Raw genomic sequence first — 23,395 nt, forward strand, 5'->3', positions numbered from 1 at the left:
GCAGGTTCGATTCCCGCTTTCGCCATCCTAGTCACTGCCGTTGTGTCCTTGGGCAAGACACTTTACCCACCTGCTCCCAGTGCCACCCACACTGGTTTAAATGTCACTTAGATATTGGGTTTCACTATGTAAAGCGCTTTGAGTCACTTGAGAAAAGCGCTATATAAATATAATTCACTTCACTATAAACCAAACCAAGAAAATAATAGTAATAATATAATATACACCTCACGGAATGATACGGAGCAAATACAAAACCAGACAAAAAATAAGTAAAATAAGAAATAAAAAACAAAATGTAAACACTTATGGCTGTCCATATGATCTTATGGTTCTATCTTTATATATTTTTACAGTTTTTTATCTCGTTGTAAAGAGAATTCCACAATTTTACCCCCACCACTGATGTACACATTTGTTTTAAAGTTGTCCTTGAATATTGTTGTTTGAAATGACCTTTTCTTCGATGCTCTGTATTCTCAGAAGTGATGACAAACATTTGTTTTGTAAATTTGCTGGTAATGTTTTACTTCTAGCCTTAAACATGACACACAATGTCTGTAGCTTCACTAGCTGCTGTAGTTTCAATAGTCCAGAGTTAATACATCAAATGTTAGTGTGTTCTAAGTCATCTACTGTTTGTAGATTGTACAAGTTGTTTGACAAAGTAAGTCTTGTGAAAGTGTGAAAGTCACACTACCCCAGTATACATGTTCAACATTATAATCTTGACTTTTATCAGTAATATCCTCATTGAAGGATGACTTGTACTCGACCTCGGACCAACTGCACTCGGTGAGGAAACAAACATAAATATTGCTCTTATTGCAACCATAGACAGCAGAAGACTTCTACTTTCACTTTTGTACACTGACTTTAGTTATCTGCTGCACTGACAAGATGCCTGCTCGGTGCGTGTTGGCGACTGGAGCCAAACTGCTGGGTCAAAACTGGCCTGTGACGTCACCATTGACCTTTTTCTTTGACACCAACATGAAAACTAAATAATGGTCTCTGTTGGCCACTTACTTAATAAACATACAGGACAAAGTGCGTCCTGATTCTTTGATTCTATTTTAAACTTGATGTGTGCCTAAGATAAGAAAGTTTGTGGCTGCATTACTGACATATGTCCCGGCAAGAAATCTGCGTTCAAAGGACTCCGGCTTATTAGTGATTCCCAAAGCCCAAAAAAAGTCTGCGGGCTATAGAGCTTTTTCATTTCGGGCTCCAGTACTCTGGAATGCCCTCCCGGTAACAGTTCGAGATGCCACCTCAGTAGAAGCATTTAAGTCTCACCTTAAAACTCATTTGTATACTCTGGCCTTTAAATAGACTCCCTTTTTCGACCAGTTGATCTGCCGTTTCTTTTCTTTTTCTCTTATGTCCCACTCTCCCTTGTGGAGGGGGTCCGGTCCGATCCGGTGGCCATGTACTGCTCGCCTGTGTATCGGCTGGGGACATCTCTGCGCTGCTGATCCGCCTACGCTTGGGATGGTTTCCTGCTGGCTCCGCTGTGAACGGGACTCTCGCTGCTGTGTTGGATCCGCTTTGGACTGGACTCTCGCGACTGTGTTGGATCCATTATGGATTGAACTTTCACAGTATCATGTTAGACCCGCTCCACATCCATTGCTTTCCTCCTCTCCAAGGTTCTCATAGTCATCATTGTCACCGACGTCCCACTGGGTGTGAGTTTTCCTTGCCCTTATGTGGGCCTACCGAGGATGTCGTAGTGGTTTGTGCAGCCCTTTGAGACACTAGTGATTTAGGGCTATATAAGTAAACATTGATTGATTAATTGATTGATTGATAAACCTGCATGAATTAGCCCAAGGAAATACCTTTTTTTATATGAACTTATTGTGAAGTGAATTATATTTATATAGCGATTTTCTCTAGTGACTCAAAGCGCTTTACATAGTGAAACCCAATATCTAAGTTACATTTAAAGCAGTGTGGGTGGCACTGGGAGCAGGTGGGTAAAGTGTCTTGCTCAAGGACACAACGGCAGTGACTAGGATGGCAGAAGCAGGATTCGAACCTGCAACCCTCAAGTTGCTGGCACGGCCACTCTACCAACCGAGCTATACCGCCCCAAACTTATAACTGAACTTATCTTTATGCATTATATGTATTTATTCTCACCAAGTATGACATCATATATCAAATATACATGTTGCTTCTGTCAGCAGCTACACTGACATTGATGTGTCTCTGACAACTGAACACATTTTTATAACTTATAACAAAATGTGTTTATACAGTAACCTGCTCACATGAGTCAGATTACAGCAGGGCTGTCAAACTCATTTTAGCTCAGGGGCCGCATGGAGGAAAATCTATTTCCACGTGGGCGGGACGGGTCAAATCATGCCATGATCACTTAGAAGGGAAACATTATCACAATTTCTGAAGGGTTCAAACCAATAAAAATCAGTTCCCAAAGGCTTTTTTTATTTTTCGAAGTTTCTTTTTTAATTTTACCCATCACGCAATATCCCTAAAAACGGCTTTAAAGTGCCTGATTTTCACCATCGTTATATCCACCCATCCATTTTCCTGTGATGCCAATACAAACAAACATGGCAGATAGAGCAGAAAGATACAGCGACATTAGCTCGGATTCTGACTCGGATTTCAGCGGCTTAAGCGATCCAACAAATTACGCATGTATTGAAACGGATGGTTGGAGAGTGGAGGCAGATAGCGGAAAACGCAATTGAAAAAGAAACTGAAGCTATTGAGCCATATCACGACAGACAGCGGCAACGAGGACGAATTCGGCGATCGCCTTCTAACCAACGATTGCCTCTTTTGACCACTGGTGCAACTTGAATCCGTCGATTGGTGTGTGTTGGTTTGGCATTACATGTGAGTGGAGGGAAAGGCTGGATGCAAATATAGCTACAAATGAGGCATAATGATGCAATATGTACATACAGCTAGCCTAAATAGCATGTTAGCATCGATTAGCTTGCAGTCATGCCGTGACCAAATATGTCTGATTAGCACATAAGTCAATAACATCAACAAAACTCACCTTTGTGATTTCGTTGACTTTATCGTTAAATGCATCTGCTTTGAGTGTCGCAGGACATCCACACATCTCTGTGCCTTCTCTGTCGTAGCATCGCTATCATCGGTAAAGTGTGAAGAACAAACGAGGGACTTTTGCATCTTTTGACCACTGGTGCAACTTGAATCCGTCGATTGGTATGTGTTTGTTTGGCATTAAATGTGGGTGGAGGGAAAGGCTGGATGCAAATATAGCTACAAATGAGGCATAATGATGCAATATGTACATACAGCTAGCCTAAATAGCATGTTAGCATCGATTAGCTTGCAGTCATGCCGTGACCAAATATGTCTGATTAGCACATAAGTCAATAACATCAACAAAACTCACCTTTGTGATTTCGTTGACTTTATCGTTAAATGCATCTGCTTTGAGTGTCGCAGGATATCCACACATCTCTGTGCCTTCTCTGTCGTAGCATCGCTATCATCGGTAAAGTGTGAAGAACAAACGAGGGACTTTTGCATCTTTTGACCACTGGTGCAACTTAAATCCGTCGATTGGTATATGTTTGTTTGGCATTAAATGTGGGTGGAGGGAAAGGCTGGATGCAAATATAGCTACAAATGAGGCATAATGATGTAACTAGCCTAAATAACATGTTAGCATCGATTAGCATGCCGTGACCATTGATATGTCTGATTAGCACACTCCACGTAAGTCAACTTGAATATGTCCCTGTTGGTGTTGTTACACCCTCCGACAACACACCGACGAGGCATGATGTCTCCAAGGTACGGAAAACAGTCGAAAAAACGGAAAGTAACAGAGCTGATTTGACTTGGTGTGTGTAATGTGTTTGAGAAAATGGCGGATTGCTTCCTGTTGTGACGTCACGGGTGAAAGGTCATCGCTCCGACAGCGAACAATTGAAAGACGTTTCAATCGCCAAATTCACCCTTCTAGGGTTCGGAAATCGGTTAAAAAAACATATGGTCTTTTTTCTGCACCATCAAGGTATATATTGACGCTTACATAGGTCTGCTGATAATGTTCCCCTTTAAAAATACGACTACAACAACTTCAGATAATTTTCTTTATTTTAATTTGACTAAAATAGGACAAGCACATTCCGAAAAGTATATATCACACATGATTATCAGGTCCCTGGACTGAAGAAGGAGTAACCAAGTACTTGAAGCATCATCTATCTTACTGTTCAGGAAGGTTTCAGATACAGAGAAGACATGGGGTCATGAGTGGATAAGATTATGCTCTAAATAATCCAAGTTTGTATGAATACCTCAGATATTTGTGAAAGAAGCAGTGAGGAGGTCCTGGGTAGGGTGGATGTCGCCACATATGAGCAACATACCACAAACTAAACAGCTAATTGCTTATTTTCCCTTGTGTGTTCTCATGTGTTTTACTGCGTCTGCATTATGTGGGAACCTTTTACAGCACAATAAACAACTAAATGTTTTTTTCTCCAGTGTGTGTTCTCATGTGTCGACACAAAGAGCTGAATTGAGGAAAACTATTGCCACAAACTGAACAATTAAATGGTTTTTCACCTGTGTGTGTTCTCATGTGTTGAGTCAAATTCCTCTTAACAGAAAAGCCTTTGCCACAAACTGAACAATTAAATGGTTTTTCACCTGTGTGTGTTCTCATGTGTTCAGTCAAAGAGGTATTTTTATAAAAGTATTTGCCACAAACTGAACAACAAAATGGTTTTTCACCTGTGTGTGTTCTCATGTGTTCGGTCAAAGTGCTCCTCACAGAAAATCTTTTCCCACAAACTGAACAAATGAATGGTTTTTCACCTGTGTGTGTTCTCATGTGTTCAGTCATATACCTCTTAATAATAAAGCTTTTGCCACAAACTGAACAATTAAATGTATTTTCGCCTGTGTGTGTTCTCATGTGTTGGGTCAAAGAGCTATGTTGAGAAAAGCTTTTTCCGCAAAATGAACAACAAAACGGTTTTTCACCTGTGTGTGTTCTCATGTGTTGAGTCAAATGGCTATTTTGAGAAAAATTTTCTCCACAAACTGAACAATTAAATGGTTTTTCACCTGTGTGGGTTCTCATGTGTCGAGTCAAATGGCTATTTTGAGAAAAGCTTTCGCTACAAATTGAACAATTGAATGGTTTTTCTCCTGTGTGTGTTCTCATGTGACGAGTCAAACGGCTATTTTGAGAAAATCTTTTTTCACAAACTGAACACTTAAATAATGTTTCTACTGTGTGTGTTCTCATGTGTTGCGTCAAATGATTCTTTTTAGTAAAAAAATCAGCACAAACTGAGCAGCTAAAACATGTTTTACCTCTCTTCTTTGAAGAGCATTCAGAGTGTTTGTTGTCAGTGTGAGTCCTCATATCACCTTCACAGTCTGTATCGCTGCTCAAAGGTTCTTCAACCTCGTCTTCAGCCTCACTATCTGATAGTAGCGTCAAGACGTTGTCTGGTTGTGGTTTCTCTTCATCATCTTCAGTCTTCACAGAGAGAATACTCAGTGGAAACTTGGTGTAATCAGCTTCCTCTCGTCCTAGAAGACACTCTCCCTCCTGAGTGATGCAGAGTTCCTCCTCTTCCTTTTTAATGCAGGGTGGTTGTGGAGTCTCCTGCTTCAAAGTGGAGCTCCCCCCTGACTGAGGGGAAACGTCTTCTGGATTACCCATCAGCTGCTGGACGTCTGCAAGACAAACACAAAAAAAACCACACGTTCTTCTATGTACTGTATGTGTGTGTAGTAGGGTTGTACAGTATACTGCTACTAATAAAGTATTGCGGTTGTAATCAATTGAAATCGATACTATTAGCACTTTTGAGAAGTTCCGGCACCGTACTTTCATCTGAATACTGCTGTGTGGCGGTGACTACAGAGCCGAGGCGCATGATGTTGAGTGTGTCAAAACGCACACACAAAGTGCATACAAGCAATAACATCGTGGAGAGGAAGAAAGGCAACAAAGGACAATTCTACTGGTTAATAAAGAGGGTGTGTGAAGTGCAATATGGAGGTATTTGGGCTTCTAAACTAACAATAAAGGTGACACTTTAAACAGGGAGCCGCCGCTCTGCAAGGGTTGCTTTACACCTTTCCTGTTTGTGGGCTCCCAGACCGTGGTCGAGGAGCGCAGGGGAGACCTTCCCTCCAGGGCCCATGTTTTGTCGGGGGTAACACTGGGTCCATAAAACTCCGCTCTTTGGTCGGAAGGATGAAGCCGTTGATTAGTTACAACTTGCTCACTTTATTTATTATTTCCACAGGGCACAAGCGGACATCCACCATGCTATTAACACTCCTGCACATGCTACCACTACCTCCCCTTACTTACTGAAGTCACTCACTCCACACACTGCCACTCTTAAAGGTGCACACACACACACACACATTCGCTACTCTCACAACAGCTGCTTTAAAACACACCTTCCCAAATGTGGTGATTAGTATTAGCACCTTTGCTTCAGACTTAGGTCAACATTTAAATAATAAGCATTCAGATCTGCACAAGTAGTTTAAATAGTGACAGGTATAATGTAGTTGTTACACCTGTCCTGCTGCTCTCTCTTTACTCGCCCGCTCACTCACTGACGTCACTCAGACAACAGGTTGACATTGTCACAAACACACATACTACTCTCAGAAGTTAACCAGCTCCCCTGCTGTGCACATGTAGATATGTAGAACTTGATGCCAAATATTAGCACAGTTAAAACTGACCAATTAGCAGTCACGTGAAATGACTACATTTTGTAACAAATTCCTACAATTTGTGTTTTGTCTTTAATAAATGTGTTTTACCTGCTACATGGCTTATCTGTGTACATTTATCCATAGTTTTGTTTTTAGTAATTTATTAATAATTGTATCTTTCTTAAAGCACAGACCAGGAGTGGCAACTATAAATAACGAATAATGGAATACGTCAGTAAAACGTTATGTTCTATTCTAATATAATCCTTGATTATAGCAAACTATATGTAATATGGAAAATTGTACATTTTTCTTTGGGTGCAACAAGAGAAGTCCAATGTGTTAAATGCCTTTTAATGTATATTTTAACCTTGTAAAATGGTTCTTTGACTGTGAGTGTTTAATGTAGTGTAAGACTACCAATAAAGCCAGTATTGACATTTTTGAAGTTCCCTTTATCTACAACGGACAAAGAAATAAAATTCATGAATGATGAACTCGTCTGTTTTGATTAAACAATCCAGAGAGCGACCCAACAACTGTAAACTAGTCTTCAAAACACGCTGCTAACGAGTCGTTGCTCAAGACTTCAACACGTCCATTCTTTTCTGTTACTTGACACCACAAACTGTACAGAGACTTTGGTAAAATGTGACAAAATACTCTACCTCAAAACCACGACATGATGAATACAAAAAACAGAGTTGCTGTTTGGATTTTAGTTGCTAAATTTGACTTTTGCATTCTTTCATCTCCTTTGATGTGAACTCCACTTTCTTCTTCAAGCTAACAATCATGGCGCCTCTTTCTTTACATTGTTGAATAGTCGGCAAAGGTCTCATTTTAAAGGGCTTGAAATAGTTTTTAAACGACAAAACATCAACTCACTCACCTTCATCGTTGGTCTTTATCTCCGTTAGTGTTTTGCTGGAATGTTCTCTTTGACATGACGTCACCATCTTAGCATAGCAGTAGTCGTCCATCTTCTATCACGTCTTCAATCTTCACTTCAGCTAACACTCCAAACTCAATGCACGTTTCCTAGCTTTGTAAAATGCAAATAAAGATATGTGTGTTGCTATATTTGCTGTGAATCATATGACTTTAAGATCCCGAATTCGAAGGATCTCTGAACAAGCATAGCATGCAGTCCTCGTCTTTTAGCTTCGCTTCGAGTACATTTGCGCATGCGCTAGAAGTCAGTCCTTTCCGTTTCCTATTCCACAGCAGTGGTTCTTCAAAATAAAGGCATTTTAATCTTGTTTTAAACCAATGATTGGCAAAAGTATCTAACATTAAACAATCTACACCTACTCTTTGAAATTAAAATTATATATATACACACACACACACACACACACACACACACACACACACACACACACACACACACACACACACACACACACAGAAGCACGTGCATAGACTTTTTTGATGGCTGTTGTTCAAACCAGAAAAAGGGCATACATTGAAGAAAAACATCATACATTTTAAATGCCTGTACTGGCTCACCTGCACTGGCTTCCTGTGCACTTAAGATGTGACTTTAAGGTTTTACTACTTACGTATAAAATACTACACGGTCTAGCTCCATCCTATCTTGCCGATTGTATTGTACCATATGTCCCGGCAAGAAATCTGCCTTCAAAAGACTCCGGCTTATTAGTGATTCCCAAAGCCCAAAAAAAGTCTGCGGGCTATAGAGCGTTTTCCGTTCGGGCTCCAGTACTCTGGAATGCCCTCCCGGTAACAGTTCCAGATGCCACCTCAGTAGAAGCATTTAAGTCTCACCTTAAAACTCATCTGTATACTCTAGCCTTTAAATAGACTCCCTTTTTAGACCAGTTGATCTGCCGCTTCTTTTCTTTTTTCTCCTATGTCCCCCCCTCCCTTGTGGAGGGGGTCCGGTCCCATGACCATGGATGAAGTACTGGCTGTCCAGAGTTGAGACCAAGGATGGACCGCTCGTCGGGACCCAGGATGGACCGCTCGCCTGTGTATCGGTTGGGGACATCTCTACGCTGCTGATCCGCCTCCACTTGGGATGGTTTCCTGTGGACGGGACTCTCGCTGCTGTCTTGGATCCACTTTGAACTGAACTCTCGTGGCTGTGTTGGAGCCACTATGGATTGAACTTTCACAGTATCATGTTGGACCCGCTCGACATCCATTGCTTTCGGTCCCCTAGAGGGGGGGCGGGGGGGTTGCCCACATCTGATGTCCTCTCCAAGGTTTCTCATAGTCAGCATTGTCACTGGCGTCCCACTGCGTGTGAATTCTCCCTGCCCACTGGGTGTGAGTTTTCCTTGCCCTTTTGTGGGTTCTTCCGAGGATGTTGTAGTCGTAATGATTTGTACAGTCCTTTGAGACATTTGTGATTTGGGGCTATATAAATAAACATTGATTGATTGATTGATTGTTTGAATACTACAAGAAACAGAAAGTTTTCAACCTACTGAGTTGTTTTAGCTCAAAGCCTTCAGAAAGTCAAGTCATGACTCTGAATAAACAAGACAATCACTAAGAGTGTAGATCTCCCCCAGGACCAATCCGAATATGGTAAATGGGTTGTACTTGTATGTCGCTTTTCTACCTTCAAGGTACTCAAAGCGCTTTGACACTACTTCCACATTCACACACACATTCACACACTGATGGAGGGAGCTGCCATGCAAGGCCCTAACCAGCACCCATCAGGAGCAAGGGTGAAGTGTCTTGCTCAGGACACAACGGACGTGACGAGGTTGGTATTAGGTGGGGATTGAACCAGGGACCCTCGGGTTGCGCACAGCCACTCTCCCACTGCGCCACGCCGACTTAAAACTTCCTTTTATTCTATCCATCCATCCATGTTCCACCGCTAGTCCCGTTGGGGGTGCTGGAGCCTATCTCAGCTGCATTTGGGCGGAAGGCGAGGTGCACCCTGGACAAGTCTCCACCTCATCGCAGGGCACTTTCTTTTATTGTCTTTCAAATTTAATAAAAACAACATTTTGTTGCATTAGCTCATGGTAGTGCTGGATAAAAGAACCAAAAAGGTGCAGATATAAATAAATAGATTGTTGCGAGCCGCTGCTCGGATCTACACATTATTTATTTTTCCATTTTGTATATTTCTCCATCTGACTCCTTATTTCCTGTTTGCTTTGTCACCATGGTTACTCATCAGTCCACCTGCTAGTCTCTCCCCACGCACCTGCTACTAATTATCACCCTCCTATTTAAGCCAGCCTTTTCTGTCCATTCGGTCTGGGTTCATAGTTTGCTCTCATGCAACTGTACGGCCGGTTTTTGATCGTTTGCTTTCACGCAATCATTTCTATTCTCGCTAGCTCTCACGCTACGCACATTGTTATTAGCTCTCATGCTAAATGTTTTATTTATTCTTTTTTTGTGTGCCCACATGCCAGTTTAATTTCCTATTTTTGTGTTTCCTAGTTCTCATACTAGCGTTTTGGTTTGCCTTTGTATTAGCTCCAGTGTTTCTGTTCAGAGCTCCTTTTTGTTATTTAGAATACATGTTATTATATCTTACCTCTTGCCGTGTTCATGTCAACGCATCCTCACATAGATTACTGTACGGATAAACATTGTACTTTTGCATATGCATCCAGGTTTATGGATGTATGTTATATCGTCTTTTTATACTCCAGCCAGTTAATCCATTTTGGGGGAAATTGAGCGAATTATTATGATGCGTTCAAGAGTCTTCCGACGTGAGGGAAGAAGCTGTAACAGAACCTGGAGGTTCTGCTACGGAGGCTGTGGAACCTCTTTCTAGAGTACAGCAGTGAAAACAGTCCTTGGTGGGGGTGGGAGGAGTCTTTGCAGATTTGCTGAGCCCTGGTCTTTTTGCAATTGTTCTAAAATACTTAATTGTGTGCCATCTCATGTGTATCGTGTGCTGCTATGACAATAAACTTCCATGAATCCTGTAAAACAGCAGACAGTTAGTAATATGGTTTCACATCAAAATGTTGGTGAAACTGCTCATTTCTACCTGGCGATAGGTGGCTCTAACTGTAGTGCTAATCACTCACCAGCAGAAAGCCCTCATCGCACTGCTAATCAATAATTACCATCTTAGGCACTTAACATCACTAATCACCAGTTAACAAATGTCAACTATCTTAAATGCAAACATGAAAACAAGACACATTAACGTCTTTCCCCATTACAAACATCATAACACAATCTAAACTTATATAAACACATTACTGTCTGAGCATATAAGATATTCAATTGTGTTGCAATTTATTATATTGCAATTAGCCATGTGATTAAGATCGGCACGGTCTGACCAATCACAAGTCAGTAGGAGCTGCTTTGTTCTCGTGTTTGGAGAAAGCGGAAGAGCGATTGTCAGCCTGACATTGATGTGTCTCTGAGAACTGAACACATTTTTATAACTTATAACAAAATGTGTTTATACAGTAACCTGCTCACATGAGTCAGATTACAGCAGGGCTGTCAAACTCATTTTAGCTCAGGGGCCGCATGGAGGAAAATCTATTTCCACGCGGGCGGGACGGGTAAAATCATGGCATGATCACTTAAAAATATGACTACGACAACTTCATATTAATTTCTTTATTTTACTTTGACCTAAAATAGAACAAGCGCAATCTGAAAATGTACATATCACAAATAATCCTCTCGACAAAACACTTCAAAATTTAGAGGAACAAATTGGTGCATTTTCAAAAACACCTTGAAGAACACAATGAACTACTTAATCTCATTGTTTCTACAAAGCAAATACAATTTAAGTCACAGCCCATCTAGGATTGAACAAAAAACAAAAAAAAAGCTTGAATTAAAATGTATTCTTTGGATCAACTACCTCATTTGTCATTTCCACATATTAATCCTGTGCTAACTCAACAAACCATACACACTGAGGTAGAAACTATTCAAGAGTGTTGAGTTACTTCCTGTCTTCTAGACATAATGTGTATTGACAGAAAAATAAAAGCAGTGCAATGTGTGAACAATTTCAACAAAGCACAAATAAAAAGTAGAAAGAGTGACAGTATTGCAGTAAATCACACACTGTTCACTTTCTTTACATTTGCACAGAAGACAATCATTTTCACAGAACTATATCAGTGTGCAGTGTCTCATGCTGCATTTGAAGTGGGGTTACTGATTGATTATTTTACTCCTCTTTTACGTTGGCTGGAGGGGGAGGAGTCACAGCCCCGCTTTTCTGTGTACCTCTTGCTTGGTATACTTGCTATGCTATTTGCTTGCCTAACAGAATTGCTATTGCGACATCCAGTGGACAAGATCATAACAGCAGTTTATTTCATTTGAAAATGCAGCTGAACTTTACAGTTTAATAACTCATCTCATGGACCGGATTTGCACATCAATCAGTCTGAGGAGTAAAAGTTGGCACTTTGTTATGCAAACAGTTACCCAGCATCACTTATGCGTCAACGTCAGTTTTTATACATCTCAACTTGGCCGTGAAAAAGGGTGTAGTGCAGGTTTTTGAGTGTGCACAAACTTGACACATGAGGCCCCAGGTCCCTGGACTGAAGAAGGAGTAACCAAGCACTTGAAGCATCATCTATCTTACTGTTCAGGAAGGTTTCAGATACAGAGAAGACATGGGGACATGAGTGGATAAGATTATGCTCCAAATAATCCAAGTTTGTATGAATACCTCAGATATTTGTGAAAGAAGCAGTGAGGAGGTCCTGGGTAGGGTGGATGTCGCCACATATGAGCAACATACCACAAACTAAACAGCTAATTGATTATTTTCCATGTGTGTTCTAATGTGTTTTACTGCGGCTGCATTATGTGCGAACCTTTTACAGCACACTGAACAACTAAATGTTTTTTTTCCAGCGTGTGTACTCATGTGTCGAGTCAAATGGCTCTTAACAGAAAAGCTTTTGCCACAAACTGCACACTTATATGGTTTTTCACCTGTGTGTGTTCTCATGTGTTCAGTCAAAGAGGTATTTCGATAAAAGATTTTGCCACAAACTGAACAATTACAAGTTTTTTCACCTGTGTGTGTTCTCATGTGTCGAGTCAAACGGCTCTTTAAAGAATAGTTTTTACCACAAATTGAACAGTTAAATGGTTTATCACCAGTGTGTGTTCTCATGTGTTGAGTCAAACGGCAATTTTGAGGAAAGCGTTTACCACAAACTGAACAATTAAATGGTTTTTCACCTGTGTGTGTTTTTATGTGTTGAGTCAAATACCTCTTAACAGAAAAGCTTTTAGCACAAACTGAGCAGCTCAAACATGTTTTACCTCTCTTCTTTGAAGAGCATTCAGAGTGTTTGTTGTCAGTGTGAGTCCTCATATCACCTTCACAGTCTGTATCGCTGCTCAAAGGTTCTTCAACCTCGTCTTCAGCCTCACTATCTGATAGTGGAGCTAAGAGGTTGTCTACTTGTGGTTTCTCTTCATCATCTTCAGTCTTCACAGAGACAACAGTCAGTGGAAACTTGGTGTAATCAGCTTCCTCTCGTCCTAGAAGACACTCTCCCTCCTGAGTGATGCAGAGTTCCTCCTCTTCCTTTTTAATGCAGGGTGGTTGTGGAGTCTCCTGCTTCAAAGTGGAGCTCCCCCCTGACTGAGGGGAAACTTCTTCTGGATTACCCATCAGCTGCTGGACGTCTGCAAGACACAAACAAACAAAAACACACTTTATTCTATGTACTGTATGTGCATGTAGTGTTTCATGGCCATTCATTTAGTGCCTTGCCAGAATGATGGATCAATGTTTACATGACTTCTCATAGATTCAGAAAAGCTCAGCTAGAATCACAGAAAGTAGAAAACATCTGCTTCCATGGACATTAGGATATTACAAACTAACAGTGAGGGAAAAGTCAATATTGAAATACATCACAAAACAAAATAAAAAATCATATTTATCTCAAAGAAGTCTACAGTTAAGAAGTAGAGTTTTTTTTAGAACTTAAATGCAAGAAATGTGCTGTCTGTACAACTGTAATGATCATTGGAATTACTTTGTTTTCGACACAACTTGGCCAATAAATTATTACTGGCTTCTAGTGTACATATTTTATATTAAGGTGTTCATTTTTTACATTTTTCTTTGACTTTGTAAGAATCGCAGTAAAACTCCATGTCACAATATTGTATTGTGATTTAAGTACTGTGATACATAGTTGCCAATAATAGATTTTACTTCTAAAAAGCACTTCACATTGAGCAAACAATCTCAAAGTGCTACAGTGTATTAAAAAAAATAAAAAAATTAAAACATTAAATAAATAATAATAATAATAATAATATAATAAAAATAAATCAAATATAATATAAAAAACTACAACAGTCTAAGAGCTACAACTAGTATGCATATATCTATAGAAAGGCTTTTTTTAAAAGAAGGGTTTTTAAGCCTTTTTTAAAAGCATCCACAGTCTGAGGTGCCCTCAGGTGGTCAGGGAGAGCGTTCCACAGACTGGGAGCAGCGAGGCAGAAAGCCCGTTACCATAATTGTCCATCCCTTGTGCTGGACAAGCGTCAACGGGCAAAAAATAACAATCACAATTATTTTTGAGTGATTTTGGAACAGTACCACTAAAACTCAATTTTAAATATAATCTAAAAAAAACAACCTGATATACATTAGTAACAAATGAATAACACGTAAAATAAAAAACATAGTAGGAATAAATTAAAATGATTTTAGCAATATTTTTTGTTTGGTTTTTCCCGCCAGAAAAGTTTGACTGCGGGGACGGGAAGAAATGGTCGAGATGGAGCAAAAGATCCGAGAGGTATGGAGTGGCGTCAGGACTGGACAAGAAAAGGGACGCTTTCCAGGTCAACAGGCTGATTTGCTTCATGGGAGAGGATGAGCAGGACATTTTGGATGCTTCTCCACAGAACTATGCCAAAAGTTTTGGTGGTTATTTCGTCGGGAGACACAATGTCAAATTTGAGCGTGCGCGGTTTAATGTACGGAAACAGGAGCCCGCTGAGTCAGCAGATAGCTTTAGAACAGCAGTACGTAAACTGCCTGAACACTAACTTTGGAGCACTTCGGGAGGAGTAAATACGTGACGGCATAGTTAGTAGTAGAGCAAGAGATGCTCCAAGACGGCAAGTAAAGCTTAAAGGGGAACATTATCACAATTTCAAAAGGGTTAAAAACAATAAAAATCAGTTCCCAGTGGCTTGTTGTATTTATTGAAGTTTTTTTCAAAATTTTACCGGTCTCGGAATATCCCTAAATAAAGCTTTAAAGTGCCTTATTTTCGTCTCTCTGCGAAGACACTGGCCATTTCCCTGTGACGTCACACAGTGCTGCCAATGTAAACAAACAATGGGAATACCACAGCAAGATATAGTGACATTAGCTCGGATTCAAACTCCAATTTCAGCGACTTAAGCGATTTAACAGATTACACATGTATTGAAACAGATGGTTGGAGTATGAAAGTATTGAAGAAGAAACTGAAGCCATTGAGCGAATAGCTATTGACGCTACTCATAGCCATAGCATGGCCGAATAGCTGCGTTAGCATCGCCGGTAAAATGTGCGGACCAAACGATCAGGACTTTCGCATCTTGTGACACTGGAGCAACTTAAATCCGTCGATTGATATGTGTTTTTTTCGCATTAAATGTGGGTGGAAGGAAACGTAATATAGTTACAAATGCATCTGCAGGTTATCCATACATCTCTGTGCCATGTCTGTCTTAGCATCGCCGGTCAAATGTGGAGACACTCTGGCACATTCAATGGGGGTCTGGCGGCAGACACTTTGGCATCTTGGGGCCAGTGGTGCAACTTGAATCCCTCCCTGTTAGTGTTGTTACACCCTCCGACAACACACCCACCAGGCATGATGTCTCCAAGGTTCCAAAAAATAGTCAAAAAAACGGAAAATAACAGAGCTGTGACCCGGTGTTTGTAATGTGTTGAAAATGAAAATGGCGGGTGTGTTACCTCGGCGATGTCACATTCTGACGTCATCGCCTCCAGCGCGATAAACAGAAAGGCGTTTAATTCGCCAAAATTCACCCATTTAGAGTTCGGAAATCGGTTAAAAAAAAAGATGGTCTTTTTTCTGCACCATCAAGGTATATATTGACGCTTACATAGGTCTGCTGATAATGTTCCCCTTTAAAGACCGTGTCTCGTGAAAGGACAGGACATAACAAAACACACCTGGTTTAATGTTGAAGCCTAAAATGTACTTACTGTTTGATTGTAAGTTTGCAACACTGTTGTTTTTTTGGGGGGATGGTTAGGAATTTGTTATGCAATTCTCATACATAAAGCTTTTATATGGTGTTAGGTTGATTCATTATACATGGTGATGCTTATTTACTAATACATTGCAATGATTGTTCATTCCTTGTTGTAGGGCTGGGCGAAATTGTGTTAGATGTAAATATAAACAGAATACAATGATTTGCAAATCATTTTCAAGCCATATTCAGTTGAATATGCTACAAAGACAACATATTTGATGTTCAAACTGATAAACATTTTTTTGTTTTGCAAATAATAATTAACTTTAGAATTTGATGCCAGCAACACGTGACAAAGAAGTTGGGAAAGGTGGCAATAAATAATGATAAAGTTGAGGAATGCTCATCAAACACTTATTTGGAACATCCCACAGGTGTGCAGGCTAATTGGGAACAGGTGGGTGCCATGATTGGGTAAAAAAAACAGCTTCCCAAAAAATGCTCAGTCTTTCACAAGAAAGGATGGGGCGAGGTACACCCCTTTGTCCACAACTGCGTGAGCGAATAGTCAAACAGTTTAAGAACAACCTTTCTCAAAGTGCCATTGCAAGAAATTTAGGGATTTCAACATCCACGGTCCTTAATATCATCAAAAGGTTCAGACAATCTGGAGAAATCACTCCACGTAAGCGGCATGGCCGGAAACCAACATTGAATGACCGTGACCTTCGATCCCTCAGACGGCACTGTATCAAAAACCCACATCAATCTCTAAAGGATATCACCACATGGGCTCAGGAACACTTCAGCAAACCACTGTCACTAAATACAGTTCGTTGCTACATCTGTAAGTGCAAGTTAAAGCTCTACTATGCAAAGTGACAGCCATTTATCAACAACATCCAGAAACGCCGCCGGCATCTCTGGGCCGGAGGTCATCTAAGGTAGAATGATGCAAAGTGGAAAAGTGTTCTGTGGTCTGACAAGTCCACATTTCAAATTGTTTTTGGAAATATTCGACATGGTGTCATCCGGACCAAAGGGGAAGCAAACCATCCAGACTGTTATCGACGCAAAGTTCAAAAGCCAGACTAAGTGATGGTATGGGGGTGCATTAGTGCCCAAGGCATGGGTAACTTACACATCTTTGAAGGCACCATTAATGCTGAAAGGTACATCCAGGTTTTGGAACAACATATGCTGCCATCTAAGTGCCGTCTTTTTCATGGACGCCCCTGCTTATTTCAGCAAGACAAGTGTTACAACAGCGTGGCTTCGTAAAAAAAGAGTGCGTGTACTTTCCTGGCCCGCCTGCAGTCCAGACCTGTCTCCCATGGAAAATGTGTGACGCATTATGAAGCGTAAAATAGGACAGTGGAGACCCCGGACTGTTGAACGACTGAAACTCTACATAAAACAAGAATGGGAAAGAATTCTACTTTCAAAGCTTCAACAATTAGTTTCCTCAGTTCCCAAACAACTATTGAGTGTTGTTAAAAGAAAAGGTGATGCAACACAGTGGTGAACATGCCCTTTCCCAACAACTTTGGCACGTGTTGCAGCCATGAAATTCTAAGTTAATTATTATTTGCAAAAAAAAATACAAAGTTTATGAGATTGAACATCAAATATGTTGTCTTTGTAGTGCATTCAATTGAATATGGGTTGATAATGATTTGCAAATCATTGTATTTTGTTTATATTTACATCTAACACAATTTCCCAACTCATATGGAAACGGGGTTTGTAAATGGTGATATTGGAGTATACGTTCTCACGCAGTTGCTTTTGGCTGCGGGCATTACACGGCATGCGTTTCTCCCTCTTTCTTGTCTCTCCTTCTCACAGAGACTTAAAACAAGCGCACCTTCTTACACACGTCACATACTGTCACGTGAGCAACGTCATACGCTCCCGCGGAGCAGAGAGGTATCGACATTGTAACATTAGCTGTGATGCTAGCGGAGTGGTGCGGGTGGTAATACGAGGGTGAGAAGGTGAGGAACCTGGTAACTAATGGAGGAAGAATTAATTCCCAAGAAAATCAGCACGGGGTCCATCGTCTGGCTTCATGCGGGAATATGTTGAACATTTATGTGACAGAAGCGTTTCTATCAAAAGTAGCACCACTGCTATCAAAAGTAGCACCACTGCTCATTTGAAAAGTCACCCGCAAGAGAATGAAGAGGGCTTGAAACTCCGCATGTCAACATCTCTGCTCGGTGCCACACCCACAAAATGCCGAAGCAACCATTTCCAGATCAACACCGTAGGACATACATTATTTAATGTGCAGCTCATTTTTATGTGACACTTATTGAAATATCTTGTGTGACATCATGCACAAAGGTGCACTTTTTTTGTTTTTAACTATTGTAGGCGTTCTGCACAGAATGTGCACTTTAATTTAGCTTTGTTTCGGTATGTCATCTTAGTGACATCATGCACAAAAGTGCACTCACAGCTCATTTTAAAATGTCTCTGACAATCTTGCACTTTTGTTTTGGAAATGACATGAATGTTTGTGCCAATGGGCCAATAACTGTTTCATAAATACACTTTTAGTTGTGGTTTCCCTCTCTGCATGAAAGTTTAAAAGTAGCATATATTAATGCAGTATGAAGAAGAATGTTTGAATGTAGACACATAGAATCATCATACTGCTGTCATTATATGCATCAAGTGTTCATTCAAGGCTAGGGCCAAATATGGAGATATAAATGGTGTATCGTGATATAGCTTAAAAAATATCGGGATATTAAGAAAAGGCCGTATCGCCCAGCCCTACTTTGTTGTATATTGGAGAAGGGGAGATGTAGAGGATGAGCATCCGTAGTTGTGTATGGATGTTTGGCGCATGCGCAGTTGGTTCAGTAAAGTTTACACCACTTAAGGTATAGCTCGGTTGGTAGAGTGGCCGTGCCAGCAACTTGAGGGTTGCAGGTTCGATTCCCGCTTCTGCCATCCTAGTCACTGACGTTGTGTCCTTGGGCAAGACACTTTACCCACCTGCTCCCAGTGCCACCCACACTGCTTTAAATGTAACTTAGATATTGGGTTTTCACTATGTAAAGCGCTTTGAGTCACTAGAGAAAAGCGCTATATAAATATAATTCACTTCACTTAAGTGGACAGTGTGTGAGTGTCTTTGATTTCTACAAGAATACGATTAAAAAATGCTCAAAATCAGATCCTGGCTCAACAACATCCTTTTAATCTTTCACTAGCAGGATGATGATGATTCAAAAATCCATCCTTGGACCCGATGAATAATTCAGCTTAGTAAAATGCGAGCTAAATATTTTATTAGTGGTATTGTAAGCACAATACCAATGGTGCGCAAATTTAATGTCAAATCAAATCAAATGTTGATTGGAGTTATCACTTTACAGTGTACATCTACGACTAGACTGTCATGATCCGTAGTCTGGATCATGTTTAGTTTAGTTATTTTCTGTTAGTTTGGACTCCCTTTGTTGTTTGTGTACCTTTTGTGAGTCAGTTTGGTCACCATGGTAACATATTAATTTCACCTGCTGAGGGTTCCAGACGCACACCTGTTTTTGTTAATTACTTCCTTATTTAAGCCTGCCTTGTCCCGTCAGTCGGTCTTGGTCCCTTGTTTGCGGTATGCAACTGTTTCCTTGGTAATTACTAGATTTCTTGTTACCTGATCCTGTGCTAGTGTTAGCATTAGCTTCTGTGCTTTCGCCACACGTTTCTTTTCGTCTGTTTTTGTACCAGTGTTTTGTTATTAAATCATTCTTACCTTTTAGTTGTTGTCCGGAGTGTCTATGTTTGCGTTGGAGGAACGATCCCGCATTAAAATGCGACCCGCACGTGACAGACTACTGACTAAACTACTACCACAACTTGGTTTACTATTTCCATCCATCCATTTTCTACCGCTTATTCCCTGTTGGGGTCGCAGGGGGCGCTGGCGCCTATCTCAGCTACAATCGGGCAAAAGGCGGGGTACACCCTGGACAAGTCGCCACCTCATCGCAGGGCCAACACAGATAGACAGACAACATTCACACACTAGGGACCATTTAGTGTTGCCAATCAACCTATCCCCAGGTGCATGTCTTTGGAGGTGGGAGGGGCCTATCCCCAGGTGCATGTCTTTGGAGGTGGGAGGGGCCTATCCCCAGGTGCATGTCTTTGGAGGTGGGAGGGGCCTATCCCCAGGTGCATGTCTTTGGAAGTGGGAGGAAGCCGGAGTACCCGGAGGGAACCCACGCATTCACGGGGAGAACATGCAAACTCCACACAGAAAGATCCCGAGCCTGGATTTGAACCCAGGACTGCAGGACCTTCGTATTGTGAGGCAGACGCACTAACCCCTCTGCCACCGTGAAGCCCTGGTTTACTATTTATAAAATATAATAATGTAGGGTTACTATTTATAAAATATAATAATGTAGGGTTACCTGGAACTTAAAATAGGCCACCCGGCCTGAATCCACACTTGGTAGTAGTTTAGTCAGTAGTTTAGTCGTGGACGTACACTGTATACGCTGCTGCGTTGGATCCGCTTTGGACTGGACTCTCGCGACTGTGTTGGATCCGCTTTGGACTGGACTCTCGCGACTGTGTTGGATCCATTATGGATTGAACTTTCACAGTATCATGTTAGACCCGCTCGACATCCATTGCTTTCCTCCTCTCCAAGGTTCTCATAGTCATCATTGTCACCGACGTCCCACTGGGTGTGAGTTTTTCCTTGCCCTTATGTGGGCCTACCGAGGATGTCGTGGTGGTTTGTGCAGCCCTTTGAGACACTAGTGATTTAGGGCTATATAAGTAAACATTGATTGATTGATTGATAGTGATGAATCCAATAAACAATTGATTTGATTTGACATTAAAATTGCAAAATGCGCGCCATTGGTATTGTGCTTACAACAGTGGCAAGAGGAACTCTTCCGTTGTGACTTAAACAATCCAGAGAGCGACCAAACAACTGTAGGCTAGTCTGCAAAACACGCTGCTAACGAGTCGTTGCTCAAGACTTCCATTCTTTTCTGTTCTTTGACGACACCACAAACTGTGCAGAGGCTTTGTTAAATCTGACAAAATGCTCTCCTTACTTAACAGAGTTGTTGTTTTTATTTTAGTTCCTAAATTTGGACTTTTGCGTACTTCCATCTCCTCTGATGTGAACTCCACTGCCTTCTTCAAGCTAACAATCATGGCGGCTCTTTCTTTACATTGTTGAAAAGTCGGCAAAGGTCTCTTTTTTTAAGGGATTTAAATTATTTTCAAATGAGGAAACTTCAACTCACTCACCTTCATCTTTGGTCTTTATCTCCGTTGGTGATTTGCTGGAAGTTTCTGATTCTCTTTCACTTTCTCTTTGACATGACGTCGCCATCTTAGCATAGCAGTAGTCGTCCATCTTCTATCACGTCTTCAATCTTCACTTCAGATATCGCTCCAAACTCAATGCACGTTCCGCGGCTTTGGAAAATGCAAATTGAGAAATGTGTTGATATGTGACATTAAGATCGTGAATTCGAAGACTCTGGAAAACCACAGCCTACGGTCTTCCTCTTATTGCTTCGCTTTGCGTACATTTGCGCATGCGCTGGAAGCCAACAACTTCCGTTTCCTACACCACAGCAGTTATTTTTCAAAATAAAAGCATTTTAATCTTGTATCTAACATCAAAAAATCGACAACTACTGTTTGAAAATTAAAAAAATGTTTATACATACAAGTACGTGCACAGACTTTTTCGATGTTCTCTGCTGGCTGTACATATCCTACTAAGTCACACCTACACTGTTTCAATGTCCACATTTCTCTGTTGATGCAATTGTTGATGACTGAAGTACTGATATCAACCAAAGCTCCTCATCCCACCCCCCGGATTGTAAATAATGTAAATAATGTAAATGTATATACTATGATGATTAACCTGTGTGATGACTGTATTATGTTGATAGTATATATTTGTACCATGAATTGATGAAGGTGGACCCCGACTTAAACAAGTTGAAAAACTTATTGGGGTGTTACCATTTAGTGGTCAATTGTACGGAATATGTACTGAACTGTGCAATCTACTAATAAAAGTATCAATCAATCAAAAAAATCAATCAATCAATGGCTGTTGTTCAAACCAGAAAAAGAGCATACACTGAAGAAAAAAAATCATACATTTTAAATACTGCAAGAAACACAGAAATACTTTTCAACGGACTTTGTTGTTTTATGGCAGAAAATTACAATTTTTTGTAGATAAAAGTTTTTTTACTCATGTTTTACCCATGTTTTGCTCAATTAAGTGAATGACGGAATTCCTGTACGTAAATTGTCTCGACAGACAATAATTGAACTGTGTTGACAAAGATTGTTTTATTCAAATCATGACTCTGAGTAAAGAAAAAAGTACTCAGAGTGTAGATCTCCACCAGGACCAATCCTATTGTTCACCTGCTACTAAATTGTGTGCCATCTCATGTGTATCGTGTGCTGCTATGACAATAAACTTCCATGAATCCTGTAAAACAGCAGACAGTTAGTAATATGGTTTCACATCAAAATGTTGGTGAAACTGCTCATTTCTACCTGGCGATAGGTGGCTCTAACTGTAGTGCTAATCACTCACCAGCAGAAAGCCCTCATCAATCAATCAATCAATCAATGTTTATAGCCCTAAATCACAAGTGTCTCAAAGGGCTGCACAAACCACAACGACATCCTCGGTCATTAAGGAAAGACTCACACCAAGTGGGACGTCAGTGACAGTGACAATGACGACTATGAGAAACCTTGGAGAGGACCAGGGGACCGAAAGCAATGGATGTCGAGCGGGTCTAACATGATAATGTGAAAGTCCAACCCATAGAGGATTTAACATAACCGTGAGAGTCCAGTCCAAAGTGGATCTAATATAGTAGCGAGAGTCCCGTCCATAGTGGAGCCAACAGGAAACCATCCCAAGCGGAGGCGGATTTGCAGCGCAGGGATGTCCCCAGCTGATACACCCATCCTGGGTCCCGACTCTGGACAGCCAGTACTTCATCCATGGCCACCGGACCTGTGTCCCCTCCCGCCCCCACTCCACAAGGGAGAGGGGGACAGAGGTGGAAAAGAAAAGAAACGGCAGATCAACTGGTCCAAAGAGGGGATTGATTATTTCACTCCTCTTTTACATTGGGTGGAAGGGGAGGAGTCACAGCCCCGCTTTACCGTGTACCTCTTGCTTGGTCTACTTGCTCGCCCCGGTATGAAATGAATGCTTATATAAACTATTTGCTTGCCTAACAGAATTGTTATTGTGACATCCAGTGGACACAATTAGAACAGCAGTTTCCGGATTGAAGCTGTTATGCCCGAATGTCAAGGGAGGTGGGGGTTGGGTTGTGGGTGTTGGGGGTTAATTGTTCATATGTCTCTGATTTGCACATCAATCAGTCTGAGGAGTAAAAGTTGTCACTTTTTTATGGGAACAGTTACCCAG

The 23,395-nt window shown here is 41.0% G+C and overlaps 2 protein-coding genes across 2 annotated transcripts; both read right to left on the reverse strand.

Annotated features, from left to right (window-relative positions):
- Positions 1–4,101: 4,101 nt before the first annotated feature.
- LOC133553711 (zinc finger protein OZF-like) lies at positions 4,102–7,921 on the reverse strand. The gene is made up of 2 exons (XM_061902183.1): positions 7,616–7,921; positions 4,102–5,718 (listed from the first exon to the last, which is right to left on the reverse strand). The coding sequence occupies exons 1-2, from the start codon at positions 7,704–7,706 to the stop codon at positions 4,493–4,495; spliced, it is 1,317 nt and encodes a 438-aa protein (XP_061758167.1). The 5' UTR covers positions 7,707–7,921; the 3' UTR covers positions 4,102–4,492.
- A 3,377-nt stretch (positions 7,922–11,298) lies between these two features.
- LOC133556813 (zinc finger protein 577-like) lies at positions 11,299–21,525 on the reverse strand. The gene is made up of 2 exons (XM_061907144.1): positions 21,217–21,525; positions 11,299–13,368 (listed from the first exon to the last, which is right to left on the reverse strand). The coding sequence occupies exons 1-2, from the start codon at positions 21,323–21,325 to the stop codon at positions 12,473–12,475; spliced, it is 1,005 nt and encodes a 334-aa protein (XP_061763128.1). The 5' UTR covers positions 21,326–21,525; the 3' UTR covers positions 11,299–12,472.
- Positions 21,526–23,395: the final 1,870 nt, after the last annotated feature.

The sequence above is a fragment of the Nerophis ophidion genome, linkage group LG01, assembly GCF_033978795.1.
Source record: "Nerophis ophidion isolate RoL-2023_Sa linkage group LG01, RoL_Noph_v1.0, whole genome shotgun sequence".
Taxonomy (NCBI): Eukaryota; Metazoa; Chordata; class Actinopteri; order Syngnathiformes; family Syngnathidae; genus Nerophis; species Nerophis ophidion.